Below are 14,147 nucleotides of genomic sequence, written 5' to 3'. Positions count from 1 at the left end.
ATATATATATATATATATATCCGTGCTATTTCAATTCCACCCTCTGAAAAATGGCAGGCAATTCACCAGAGCACACTCATCAAGATAGGATAACTGTCATACCCATCACTGCTGCAGCGCTGTGGAGGCCATTGCTTTTGGGATGCATCCCAGATTCTGGAATCTTTTCATAGTAAAACTTAAGCCAGTGTGTTTGTGCAGAACAGTTTGTGTAAGCCGAAGTGATTTGGCACAAAACACCAGCCGAGTTATTATTCCCAGGAAAGTACAGTATCTCTGCTGTCATCGGAGTCGAAAGTCAAACCTGGAGTTAAAGTTTGACGCAAAGGCCCTTGAGCTTCTCTTCGGGCTATGAACCCGTCTGAGCATCAACCAAGATGCTTCTTCCTTCCAACGAGGATGTTTGCACTTTCCTCTTTCACCTAACGTGTCCAGCTGTGCGGTAACGACAGGGAATCCTTTATGAAGATTAAAAATTGGAACATTCGATCGATGGAAAATGTCCAGGCTGACCTTCAAAGGTGTGGAATAGCCAGAACGATCGGAATATGAGAAAACGATTTGAGGGGGACAGGGTAATAAGTTTGAGCGAACATTGTAATAGCTTGTTCATACCGAGAACCAGACAAACCTTCCACCCTCCGCGGCGGCGATCGTATGTCTGGCCATCTGACAGGTCTTGTCACCCACTCCTACTCCAACTCTGTCGATGAAGCCGGGGTAGGGACGGTGGTGTTTGGCGGAGCGGGGCGGGGGTCTTTCTGGGCCCTCCCGCTGTCTCCCTGAAGGGGTGTAAGGTTTTGCTGGATCACAGAGTCAGTGATTACCACTCGCCCTCCCCTGGCAGTCCCCTGTGTGGCTATCCAGTTCTACTGAATGCCTCGCCGGGAGCAGGCTCTCCATGTCGGGGCAGAGCTCAGAGCCCCGTTCGGAGGGAACGGCTTGTGTGACTGCTCTCATTAACCACTAGAGCAACCCCTCCTCTCAACCTTAATGGGTCCCACTTATGCTGTCATCACCATGCCAACCAGCTGTCCACTCCGGTGTGGCGAGGCTTTTGTGCTTCCGAGGACATCGCATGTAGAGTGCTGATCCGCCCTCATTTTATATCCAGTCCCCACTTCAGAAGAGCCATCAATGTAAATGCATCTCTTCTCTGAAACGGCTTAAGAGAAAAAAAAAAAAAAGAAAGAAAGTGGCTGACTGACACGATACTGTATAGACTGAATTAATTAATGATAAGAGGACACCCGAGTTCAGGGCAGATAAAGGCCTATTTATTGAGGCTAGACAGGCAGCGTACGAAATCTGTTGGCAGCTGCCTACCGGTTGACTTCAGAGGATTAAGCAGGCAAAGGAATATGCAAGATCAGCAAGCTTTTAGCTCTGCAGAGCTGGCACAGTCTGGGAGCCATCTAGAAGTTAATAAACTGAGAGACAAAAGGCAGCCATTGACTCTGCTTTCTATCAGGGACTATGGAAATTATAGAGGGTATGTGTTGTGCAGCGGCGAGTGAAGCCATTACGCACACACACACACACACACACACACACACACACACACACGACTGAGTGTGAGATTGGTGTGTCTGTTTGCTGTAGAAATTAGGTCACTTTCACATTGTCTTGGCGTCACATGGGAAGTAGCTGAAAAGCTGAAGAAACTGTTGAATGGCAACGATCATACTTGAACCACAGTCAAATATATGTTGAATTACAGGCCGGCTCAGCGGTACAAAACTGCTGACTCGGACACCCAACAGTGACCGATGCAATCACTTTGTAATCCACCAGCAGTGGATAATTCTGTGTAATCCAATGGACCTTTCACTCAGGGATTGCAAAGGGGGCCTAAAGGCAAGAAAGATTTACTTTCCCCAGGTGATTTCCACAATCCCTCTGCGCCGTAATTCCTGATCTAGGGTGAAGCCGTTTTTCAACAAAGCCCTGAACAACAATGTTATGGCATGTTCTCATGAAAGCTATGTCAACAGTGGCAGAGAGCAACATTACCCCCAACGGGATAATGTAGCATCTCAATACAGAGCACGTATATAAATAGACTCTCTCTCCGAAAGACGTGACGTGCATGAGTGGCCCATCCGGAAGAGGTGGCTGATTTACATGTAAGGGAATTGTATCCCAGCTATGCGTGCGGAGGCAGGGAGTAGAAATAGAGGAAGTTAGACTGTCTAACAAGAGTTGAATTCCTCTTTCGTCTCATCCCGCTGACCTTTCTGTGTACAGTATACAAAGGATTAGACCACTGGGATGGGCTGGTGGTGTCCAGGAGCTATTTTTATAAACCAGCGCCTTCCAATACTCTTGAAAATTGATACGACCACAGATTGAAAAGTAATGAGTTGGCTCTGAGTCATAGATGATCAAGAACGAGGATTATTAAAAAGGTATCAGTATCCCAGATTGTTGGCTGTGCTGTGGGAGTATCAGTTATGCATTCATTAAGCCACTGCGTTTTTTTTGTTTTTTTTTTACAATTACTAAAAAATAGCCTGCGACATTCTTAAATCACCTCCCCCCCTTCGCAATCACCTCATATTTTTATTACTCCATTTAAATAACGATTCATTGTAGAAACAATAAAGAGCTCTTTTTAGGGCATGGGTCAGAGTAAACAAAACCTGAAAAGGAACTATGGCTTCAAATCACAGTGAAAGAGCATGATGGCCCGGATTACAATAACATTTTCCCCATCCCCCTTTGACGAAGGTAGAAAAACAGGATTTTGCCATGATTTGAGAGATCTCCGCAGGCTTCATCCAAAGGATATCTTCATCTGAAGCCGTACAACGGCCCTGTCAATAGCCCCAGAGAATTCTGGCAACAGAGTACGGTGCATGGCATCGCTGAGCCAGGCCCAGGCCAGTCCCTCCATACGCCATCTGCAACTATTTGTGTGGCGCGGGCTTGGATCAGGGCCACAAGTATGAACGGACGAGCCATCCCTGCCAAACCGCTCACCATGTGCCATACTGTCTCCAAAACAGGATTTGTCGGATGTATCCAAGGACTTTGTGTTTTTACTCTGAACGTTTTGAGTTTTTGCGTTTGAATTTCTGATGTGTGATGATTTGATAATCTCTCATTCAAACATCAATGATATTTAAGCGTGAACACCGTTTTTACCTGAAGATTCCATGTCTCCAAAATGAGAACAACGGGAACAATTGATTCAATCGATACAATACAGTGTGGTGTCTCATTCACTGGCAACTCCCTTAAAAGGGGCAGAGTGGTTCTGTGGAGCATGTCCATTCTCCCCAGAGATTCACTGCTAATAAGAGGAACAGTATTTATAGACGCGCCCCCCCAATGTACCCCCTAATCCTGCCTTACTCCTCTTCATCCCAGCCTCGCTGTGCCCAGAGAGACTTCGGAGCCCCCGGCTCAGCAACATCCTCGATTCCATATCAACCGAGGTAGGGACTCTTTCACTTATTTTACCATTGCATGGCTCCTTCTTGCAATAGTGCAGCTTTGGAAAAGCGGAAGATAAGGATAAAAAAGTACTGATGTAAGCCTGTTGACTCGGGTGATGAAAAGGGGCCAAGATTGCTCGGACACTGATTGAAGAAAAGTGGGCTAATTATGGGGCTTTTTTTTCCCTCCGGTTCCTCCAATTTCTCTTTATTGTCCCATTTTTTCTCCGCACTTTGTGAGCTGCAGCTGGGAGAAGCAGGATGTCCACCGGCGAGCGATTCGACTGCCATTACTGCAAAGACTCCTTGTTGGGGAAGAAGTACATAATGAAAGAGGACACACAGTACTGTACTAAGTGCTATGAGAACCTGTTCTCTAACTGCTGTGAGGGCTGCTCTTCACCGATTGGATGCAACTGTAAGGTAAAGAAAACAACAACTTCAGAAAAACGGGGAGGAGGGATGAAATAATAGACCGGAAAATACCGGTTCAAGGTTTTGCAACAAATATCCTCCTCCTACCCGATCAAATATATATTTTTTTTTAATTACAAATAAAAGCTGGAATAGTGCCAAGATGTTTTGTCTTTCTAACAAACTGTTGAAACAAACTCATATTGGCAAGTGGACTAAATCCTTCCTTTAACATTGACAGGACCTTTCCTATAAGGATCGCCACTGGCACGAGCAGTGCTTTAAATGTGCAAAGTGCAGCCGCTCTTTGGTGGAAAAGGCCTTTGCTGCCAAGGAGGAGCTGCTGCTCTGCACTGAATGCTACTCCCAGGAGTATTCCTCCAAGTGTACCACCTGCAAGAAAACAATCATGCCAGGTACGGCTAGGGTGATGTCATGATGATGATGATGATGATGATGACGACGAGGAAGGGTAACACAGAACTACTAAATAATACAGAATAACAATATTCCTCAATAATCCCAGTGATGGTTATTTGTGGTTGCTGGATTTCTTGGGCAGTTAAAGGGAATGCCCCATTAGGATCAATAAAGAAATGCATTATTGCTTCAAATCACTTGGGCGGAATAGACAAAATGAGGCAACTTCAAGTCAGTCTTTCATTCACATCACCATGATTTGTCTGCATAAAGAAACCAGAATATCAGTGTACGTACATTGTACGACATTTCTACCTGGGCGGTCTATTTCTGGTTGGAATGCGTTTCTATGATGGAGGAACCCTATGCGGACTAAGCTGCCCCTCTTCTTCTGAGCCAGGTTCCCGAAAAATGGAATACAAGGGGAACAGCTGGCATGAGACCTGCTTCCTGTGCCACCGATGCCAGCAGCCGATGGGAACCAAGTCCTTCATCCCCAAAGACACTGGATACTTTTGTGTGCCCTGCTTTGAGAAACAGTTTGCCTACCAGTGCTGTGCCTGTAAGAAAGTAAGGTTACATCCTAATCACACACACACACACACACACACACACACACACACACACACACACACACACACACACACACACACACACACACAGTGTAGGTTGCCCTCGTGCCACCAAAACAGCTCTGACCCGTGGAGGCATGGATTCCGCAAGACCTCTGAAGGTGTCCTGTGGTATGTGGCACCAGGACGTCAGCAGAAGATCCTTTAAGTTCTGTAAGTTGTGAGGTGGGGCCCCCATGGATCAGGCTTGTTGTTCCAGCAAATCTTACAGATGCTCCATCAGATCGGACCCTTACCCCGGCCATCCACATGATGTAGGAGAAAACGTGATTCATCAGACCAGGCCACCTTCTTCCATTGCTCCATGGTCCAGTTCTGGCACTCAGGTGCCCATTGCAGGTGCTTTCAGTGGTGGACAGGGGTCAGCATGGACACTCTGACTGGTCTGTGGCTTCACAGCCCCATACGCAGCAAGCTGTGATGCACTGTGTGTTCTGACACCTTTCTGTCATAGAGGCATTAACATTTTCAGCAATTTGTGCAGTACTACAGTAGTTCTTCTGTGGGATCGGACCAGACGGGCTACACTCCGCTCCCCACGCGCATCAATGAGCACCCAATGTGCACCCATGACCCTGTCGCCAGTTCACCGGTTGTCCTTCCTTGGACCACTTTCAGTAGGTACTCACAACTGCATACCGGGAACACTCCGGAAGACCTGCTGTTTTGGAGATGCTCTGACCTGGTCGTCTAGCCATCACAATTTGGTCCTTGTCAAAGTCGCTCAGATCCTTACACTTGTCCATTTTTCCTGCGTCCAACACATCAACTTCAAGAACTGACTGTTCACTTGCTCCATGTAACATGATGATCAATGTTATTCACTTCACCTGTCAGTGGTTTTAATGTTGTGGCTGATCGATGTATATAAAGTATATAGTATCCATAGACAACATCTACTGTATATTTTAACTGCAGTAATAAATGTTCTTGGATGTTCTTTGTAGTCTTGCATTTTACATGGACCGTGGCTGCATACTAAAAGGATGGAGAGGTGGGAGGTTTTAATGTGGATTAGGAGGCCATGTGCAAGGTGATACAGACGTGTGTGCCTGAGCATGAATGTGCACATGTCACGCCTGTGTCTGCATGTGCTGTTCATCACTGGTGTCATTGTACCTACAGGCCATAACAACGGGCGGAGTCACCTACCAGGACAAGCCCTGGCATCGTGAATGCTTCCTGTGTATCGGCTGCAAGAAGCCGCTATCAGGACAGCGCTTCACCTCCAGGGAAAACTTCGCATACTGCCTGGAATGCTTCAGCAATCTTTTTGCAAAGAAGTGTGTGGGCTGCACCAAGCCTATCACCAGTGAGTCACTAACACCTCTTATGGAAACCCTTCAGCTTTGATGTAAAGCCAATTTTTGAGCATTTGTGACCTGGTAGACAATGTTGGGATTGCAAATTAACCTGCCTCTGATTCATTGTGGGTGTTTGTGTGTGTGTGTATGGTTTGAATACATATATGTTTGATACATGGATCTCTCTCTCTCTCTCTCTCTCTCTCTCTCTCTCTCTCTCTCTCTCTCTCTCTCTCTCTCTCTCTCTCTCTCTCTCTCTCTCTCTCTCTCTCTCTCTCTCTCTCTCTCTCTCTCTCTCTCTCTCTCTCTCTCTCTCTCTCTCTCTCTCTCTCTCTCTCTCTCTCTCTCTCTCTCTCTCTCTCTCTCTCTCTCGTGTCCAGGTCTGGCAGGGGCCAAGTACATCTCGTTTGAGGAGCGCCAGTGGCACAGCGAGTGCTTCTCCTGCATGCTGTGCACCGTGTCGCTGGTGGGACGCGGGTTCCTCACCCAGCGTGACAACATCCTCTGCACCGACTGCGGCCGGGAGAAGTGACATCGCCTCGCCTTGAGAAACATATTTGAATGTCACATTCAAGAATATTTAGTCTTGAATTATTCTTAAGTAGGCAGTCTGAAAGCTTCATTGATTAATATAAATATTCTGAGAGCAGTTGTTTAGCTATAATGGACTACTTCTTTCATAGGCATACATGTGGTTGTATCTGTAAAGTGATTAAGAAAGAAGTTTCAAGACAGCGAAAAATGAATTATTCATGCTGAATCCGAAACAGATCAATCTGGATTCACGAGAGAGTGCATCTATCCGCTATATACAGAATCCATTTGAATTCCTGTGGGGGACATGGAATTTAAGTGGCGCCCCTCTAAAATAGCATATTGTGCACATAATGTTTCTGCTACTTGGCTTCCCGAATAAAGAGGATATCATCTTCCAGTAGATGTAATGATTACAACATAGTGGGACCGTTATGATACCGTGACTCACTGAGTCTAGCTGGCTGTGTATCTACAATTCAAGAAAATGTGTTCCTGTGTTGCCATCCAGAGGTGAAGTCCACACATGTCATCTGAGCAGCTACTGTATAGAAAAAGAAACATGAAGTGTAATAAATAGTTGTGAATATGTGTTTAAATTAAGGACTTTCTGGACTTAAATTAGACTGTCTCCCTTGAATTGAGATTGAGAAACAGTAAAACAATCCTCTGTTAGTTGTGTTTCATAGCACCTCTTCACACCAATCTAGACTTGCATAAACAAAGTAGAATGGCAATGTAAGGACTCCACTGCCTGGCATGGTTCACAGATCCCTTGGTTGCTTTTATTTCAATACATATCCCCTCTGTGGTACAAACACAGGTTAACACAGTTGTGCAATCTGCAACTTTAACAACGGATATCCTTATTTAACCATATGACATGTGCTGCAATATCTGTGAATGGCTCTCCTTGGTCACATTTGTCGTATTTGATGAGCTGTGCAACTGTCTGTGAAGGCTGGGCTTAGACCTGTAAAAATGCTGACGCAGGCTTCCTCTCAGGACAGAGTCACATGAGCAGGTCAAACTACTCAACATTTAACTCAAGCATTCAGGGAGAAGAGCAGAAAAACACAGAGGTAGGCTTTTCTTGTCCAAATGAAATGATGAAATGATGAATGAATGATTCATATTAGTGGTTAGAAATGTCCTGACTGTTTTCTAGAGTTAAAGTGGTTATTTACTATACTTTACTAAAGGGCCCCTTTGGGTGAAAATATTGATATTTCATATGCCCACTGTTTATTCATCTCCTTCGATTTTTTCAGGAGTTTCTGCCAACCCCCATATGCATCTACAATGACTTTCAGAGCCTTCACACAAACCCACCTTTATACAAAACAGGGTTCACCAAAAGAGAAGGATAAATCCAGTATCCAGTGCCTGGAGTACTGTGACCGAAATGTCTACGTGGGAACCAAAGACTCGGTGGTTCAACATCTCACTCTTGCTAGCACCACCAGTGGAGACCTGAGACGTAGCCAGGATAGAATCAAGGAGTGCCGGGTGAGGAAACTGGGCTCCAGCCGTCCGGTGATGCAGCTGAGAGCCCAGTCCGTCTTCAACCATCTCCTGGTGCTATGGGATCACAGCGTCATCGCCCTCAACATGTTCTCCCTGGAGCCCATCACTGGAATGAAGACAATCCAGCACGTGTCTTCCTTTGAGATATGCAAACCGTCACTCGCGGCCGAGTCCCTGCTAACCGGCGTGGAGATGGTGACTTCCTCCAGCCGGAGAAAGTTGGTCCGGATCCACCTGGTGAGGGTGGACCGGTGGGAGGTCATGAAGGAAATCTCCGTGCCCCAGGACCCCGTTGCCTTGGCAGTGGACGGAACCAGTTTGTGTGTCGCCACCGACAACAGGTACCTGCTCTGTGATTACAAAGCTGGCAGCAGCATGGAGCTCTTCCCTCATGATCATAACCGGCAGAACGTGGTCGTCTGCTCGGCGGGGAGAGGGGAATTCCTACTGAATGGCCCCGGGTCCTTGGGTAAGCGAGAACATCCGAATGATCACAGCACACGCCCTCACCTCCCAGACATCTTCCATGTAACAGTAAAGACAATATACAGAGCGAACACAGATTTCTCTCAGTGCCTACACTAGTGCCTATTGATTTCTCCATCACGTTCGTGTGCATCTATGGAAAGTACCCAGGGAAAACAAGTTGTTCAGGGACCCATTAATACATTAACCTTAAGGGAGTGAGAGAGTGTATTCATGCCAGAGGGAAATTAAGGTGTCACAGCAGCAGAGCAGCAGATCTATGCCCTTCTTCCTTAGGCATGTTTGTGATGAAGACAGGGATTTGCCAGCGCCCTCCCCTGCCGTGGCCCGAGGAGGTGCTGGCAGTTGGAGTGTGTTTCCCTTACACCGTGGCTCTGCAGCCCCGAGCTCTGTCTGTCTACAGCATGCTGGATCAGAGGCTCAAACAGACGGTGTGTCTGAACGGTGCCAGAGGCCTGTGCTCTGCATCAGGTATATACTTTGACACCTTTGGACGACAGCCTGGAAACCACAGGGCTTTGTGGCAATGTGCCAGAAGAATGACACTCCGTCATCCTCTCACGGATTCTCTCTTTAAATCTCGACCTCAGGTGACGTGCTGGTGTTCACGGACAGAGACATCTTCAGCCTGTCTCTTGTGCCGTTAGAAGAGCAGATTCAGGCGCTTGTGGGCCAGCGGAGGGAACAGGAGGCCTTATCGATGCTGAATGGAGTTCAAAGTCAACTTCAACCAGAGTCCTATAAGGTGAAGCATAACAGCACCAAATCAGGTTTCCTCTAGACCAGTGTTTTCCCAAAGTGTGGGCCGTGGACCCCTGGTGGGGTGCGAAGGTACTACAGGCGGGCCGGGTCGCGAGAGGTCATTTACAATAAATAAATAAAACGTTTTTAATTTTCAATTTTGTAATTAAGTTTGAAATAACCATAAAATATTTAGGAATTTAAAAAGGAAGCGAAACTAATAAGACAAAGCCACAGAATTTAAATTACGTGTTAGTCTTCATTTATCTGAGCTATTTTTGTTCCGGAGCATATCTTATATCTTGTAATTGGCGGGAAATTGTAATTGACCTAATTGTCATCATTGGCGGGGAAAGAGTCGAAATGGAGTGTAGAACTGTTCTGTTTATGAAATAAAAAATATACAGGGAAACATTTAATCTTCGTCTCATGTGTTGATCAGAGTTGTGATTAAAGGTTTTGGATGGGCAGCAGAAGATTTTCACATTTCAAATGACATTCTACAGTTTGGGAATGCTGCTCTGCCCAATTACGTCCAAGAAAGTGCAGAACTCCACATAATATCCTGTCTAACGAAACAGATCTTAAAAAAAAAAAATTGACAAATCTCTAATCTTTAACGACACCTCTTCAGACCCTGCTTTATATTTAGCAGATTAGACATGCGCAAGGTAGCCTGCCATTGCCATCTGAGGTATAGATAATATGTGTGTAGTACAAACCCTGCTGGAAATGCAGCACAATGTACCAACCTAATATTTCATCACAGCAGGGTTAGATTAATCCGCAATGCGTAGGAGTAGACTATATGTGAGCTGCTTTTGTAGGTGTGTCCTGGCAGGATCAGTACCACCGAAGACAACAGATGGTGCCTAAGATTTGGTGTAATCTGTGTGCTATCTGAGGTTACATATCAGAGGTTAGGTTTGCCATGCTTGTCTTTAATACCCCAACACAGCATCAGCATCATTTATGCATCAGACTTTAGAGTGAAAGTCTCGTTTTGAAGCGTTGGAACATTCTCGGTTGTACCACATTGCCCCAGAGAATTTAAGGACAGACGCATGCTTCATCCGCTTCCTCCAATTGGCTTTAAATATTCATGCATTTAAAAAAAAAAAAAAAAAATTGTTGCTCATATAATGTATCTGGACTAAAATAATGTTTTCTCTTGGCAGGAGCTGCATAAGGCGATCTCTTGCCTGGCTGGACTGGCTCAGTTTAACCAGGAGGCTTTTTCAGAAGCCAGAGATTTGTTCATGTGAGAGCAAAACCCACACGCATCAAATTCGAGTCCAAACAAACAGTGCCACAGGGATTGTTTTTAAAATCATAAATGCTCTTCTGTAACATCCACGTGTAACATCCTTGTATACTGTATGTTGTGGAAGACAAGTGATTAATAACAATTATCCTTTTTGAAGAGAGGGCGATCTGGACCCCAGAGAAATCATCAACCTCTACCCCGACAAGTCCTTCCTCAGTGATGGTTTTAACCCACAGCTGGGCAGACCGGCTCAGGCCAGGGATCTAGAGGTTCTAAGGGAAGAGGACAGCACCACATTTCATCGCTACCTCGACTTCCTGGGCGATTTCCTTGCGGCCGTCAGAGGGACGGAGCAAGGGCTAAAGTGCAGTGAAGAGGTGGACTGCGCCCTCTTGAAGGTGTACGTGGAGCGGGGAGACACTGAGCACATCGTGCAGCTGGTGGCGTCTCCCAACGCATGCAGACTGGACTACTGTGTTCCCGTTCTAGAGCAGCACCGCAGGTGACAAGGAAAAAGCATATTGTCCATAGGAATTTTGTAGCCGTGTGCATTGATGATATTGTGTCACTCAATTGATGACTGCTATGGGTGAGAAACAAAATATTGAGTTAAGACTGTAGACGCTCATTTCATCAGAAATTCCTGAGATACATTTTAGAGATCCTCCATGAAATCAGTTGTAGAATTTTCATTGACTGACTTATTTTGCTTTAGATTTTTTACAGTAGGCATGCTCTATCAGAGCCATGGACAGCAAATAAATGCAATTAAGGTAAGATTTTAAAATAAATCTATCAAATAATCCTAAACTATTTCCCCTCTCTTTCCAATAATCACAAATCTCTGTTTCATTAAGGCATGTTTTTTTTTAACATACAGACTTGGGTGAAGATTGCAGATGGCCTCTACCATGACACATCTTGCCCAGATGTGTATGAGCATATAGTGTGGACTCTCAGTCAACTAGACGATAGAGACGTCGTATGGATGTTTGCAGATTGGGCTCTAGTCAAAAACCCAGAGGTGCCTGCTCAGTTGATGCAGCTCAACTGCAGAGGGCAGACTCACACAATCAAACTACCCCAGTTTAACAGTCACTCCCAAATCTAAAGCATACTAGTGTGATTTAATGTGTTAATATATCTAACGTATTAAGATGTGTTGCATTGGATGTCAAACGAAAATCACTCCATCCTTAATTACTCTTGTTTTTTCCCCCCAATATTAATAGGCGGCAGTTAAAATATTCACTAAGCATAACCCACAGGATCATGATACATCTTACACAGAAGACATCCTCTCTTTGTTGAAGAAGTACCCAATGGCATTACAGATGTATCTCGAGTTTCTGATTAATGATCTGAATAGTGAGGTTGGCACTACAAGATACAAACTACAATACATCCACCTTAAATGCGTTGAGAAATGACTGGATGTCTCTAAGAAAACCCCGATCTCCCCTCAGGAGGAGAGACATCACAGTCTGCTGGCCAAAGCATATGTCACTCAGGCATTACAGGAGGAATCTGACGCAGGGGCAATGAGAGAAAAACTACAGAATCTACTTTGGGAGTCAGTGTTCTACAACATTTCTGCTGTATATGGTCCGTGAACACCGCGCCGCAATAATTGTTTGGCACATTACTGAACAGTGACCGAGTCGTGTGTCTCATTTTGTCCATATGGCCTTTCGCACCGGTCACAGAGCAAATTGAGCCAACACCCCTCTACATGGAGAAAGCCATTCTGTTGGGCAGGGTGGGTGACCATTCCCTCGCCCTGAAAGTTCTAATCCACGAGGAGAAAGACCGCTGTGCTGCAGAGGACTACTGCCACAGGGCGGCCCAGAACCAGAACCAGGGGGAAGGGGAAGGCGAGCTCAAGCAGACCCTTCTCCTGACCCTGCTTGGTCTGTACTTGACCTCAGAAGACCTGACCGGCGCAGCTGTGGATCTGCTCAACAATAACGCCCGTGTTTTCCCCCTGGAAACCGTCTTCAAGCTCCTGCCCGGGTCCTGGTCCGTCCAGCTGGTTTCCCGGTTCCTCCGGAGCTCCCTCAGAGAAACCTTTCACCAGAGGTCGATGGGGGGGCTGCAGAAGGGCCTGTCCCGGGCAGAACTCTTCCGACACAAGGTCATTTGGTGACCCTGAGATGTCTTTTCTCTCCATCTGTTTCCAGTGCTTTGTTTAGGATGTGTAACGCTGGTCTTCATTTCTAATTCTACATGTTTCCCATCCAGACCCAGGCCTCGAAAACAATGGTATTGGTGGACAAGGGCCAGCTGTGCAAGGTTTGTCAGAGGGAATTGACCCAGTCGTTCTGCTCCATCCGGGGGGAACTTGTGCACACCGGCTGCACCAACAGCACAGTCATTTGAGACAATCGATAAATGATATCTTGTCTTTGAGCGTGTACCTATGTATGTGTGCATTAATACTGGTTATATTTGACCAAATAAGTCTCTGTATCTTAACCAGTAATTATACTGGATTTGAGTGTGTCATCTGGGCCCATTCAGAACAGGGGTTTGATTCATAGACCATGGACTAGACATGTTCCTTAATTAGAGAAAAAGAAAAGGAAAAAGGAAACAGGGATGCACTTTTTCAAGGAGGCATGTCTGAACCATTTCCTCAAAAGCTATAGACAGCAGTAACTACAAAGTGAGTGTGTGGACACTTGTAGGGCCCCATGTTCAACAATCAGACTGTGGCATCTTATTTAGAAACCTCCTGTGGTCAACCTGGCGACCAGAGAGAACCATTGACCGCCGCCCCCCCCCCCCCCCCGCTGTCTATATGTATTACTGCCATAACGGTTTCCACTGACTGCGGCTATTTGTCTTTATAGATGGAAATAGAATGACGGTGTCAACAACTTCTGGCACATGATTATCTTTTTCTGCTGCTTTATGATTGACAAAAAAGTCATAATTACAGCTTTAAAAAAAAAATAACTATTAGGTCTTAAAAAAGTATAATATTAGGCATCTGACTATGGTTTGTTTCATTTCTGTTATAAACGAATTAAAAAAGAAAATACAAAATTACATGTTTGTGTATGGCAATATGAACTCTAAAGCAATTTTCTCTACATCATCCCTATATCATTAGGGAACATCACACAAGTGTGCTGCAAATAACAACACATAGCCCCATTCAATGTGGATATACAGTATGGAAATGTAGTTGTAAATAAACTTAAATACATATAATTAAGCTGGATGGAGGAACACCAGTCAAGATATATTTGTTTATTTCTGTTGCAATTTAGTGATTACGGCTAACCTTAACTCCAACAATTTCTCTGGCGGGTGCTCTGTGGAAAAGGCTTAAGGAGACGCCTTGGTGGGCGTGAATACTATCCTGAGTCGTGCATCA

At 45.4% G+C, this 14,147-nt stretch overlaps 2 protein-coding genes across 2 annotated transcripts; both read left to right on the top strand.

The window, feature by feature from the left end:
* Nucleotides 1-3,312: 3,312 nt before the first annotated feature.
* fhl5 (four and a half LIM domains 5) lies at nt 3,313-7,144 on the top strand. Its single transcript, XM_080012891.1, has 6 exons — nt 3,313-3,440; nt 3,688-3,863; nt 4,096-4,270; nt 4,675-4,844; nt 6,032-6,218; nt 6,591-7,144. The coding sequence occupies exons 2-6, from the start codon at nt 3,702-3,704 to the stop codon at nt 6,740-6,742; spliced, it is 846 nt and encodes a 281-aa protein (XP_079869017.1). The 5' UTR covers nt 3,313-3,440; nt 3,688-3,701; the 3' UTR covers nt 6,743-7,144.
* Nucleotides 7,145-7,393: 249 nt separating this feature from the next.
* LOC307239390 (transforming growth factor-beta receptor-associated protein 1) lies at nt 7,394-13,499 on the top strand. Its single transcript, XM_080012748.1, has 12 exons — nt 7,394-7,826; nt 8,016-8,740; nt 9,034-9,228; nt 9,348-9,502; nt 10,677-10,759; nt 10,923-11,267; nt 11,481-11,538; nt 11,646-11,789; nt 11,998-12,138; nt 12,232-12,370; nt 12,472-12,899; nt 13,007-13,499. Exons 2-12 carry the CDS (start codon nt 8,047-8,049, stop codon nt 13,142-13,144), a joined length of 2,520 nt encoding a protein of 839 aa, XP_079868874.1. The 5' UTR covers nt 7,394-7,826; nt 8,016-8,046; the 3' UTR covers nt 13,145-13,499.
* The last annotated feature ends 648 nt before the right edge of the window (nt 13,500-14,147 follow it).

This window comes from Zeus faber (assembly GCF_960531495.2).
Source record: "Zeus faber genome assembly, chromosome: 13".
Taxonomy (NCBI): domain Eukaryota; kingdom Metazoa; phylum Chordata; class Actinopteri; order Zeiformes; family Zeidae; genus Zeus; species Zeus faber.
Note: the sequence above shows the minus strand (reverse complement) of the source record. Positions and strands in the feature narration are given on the sequence as shown.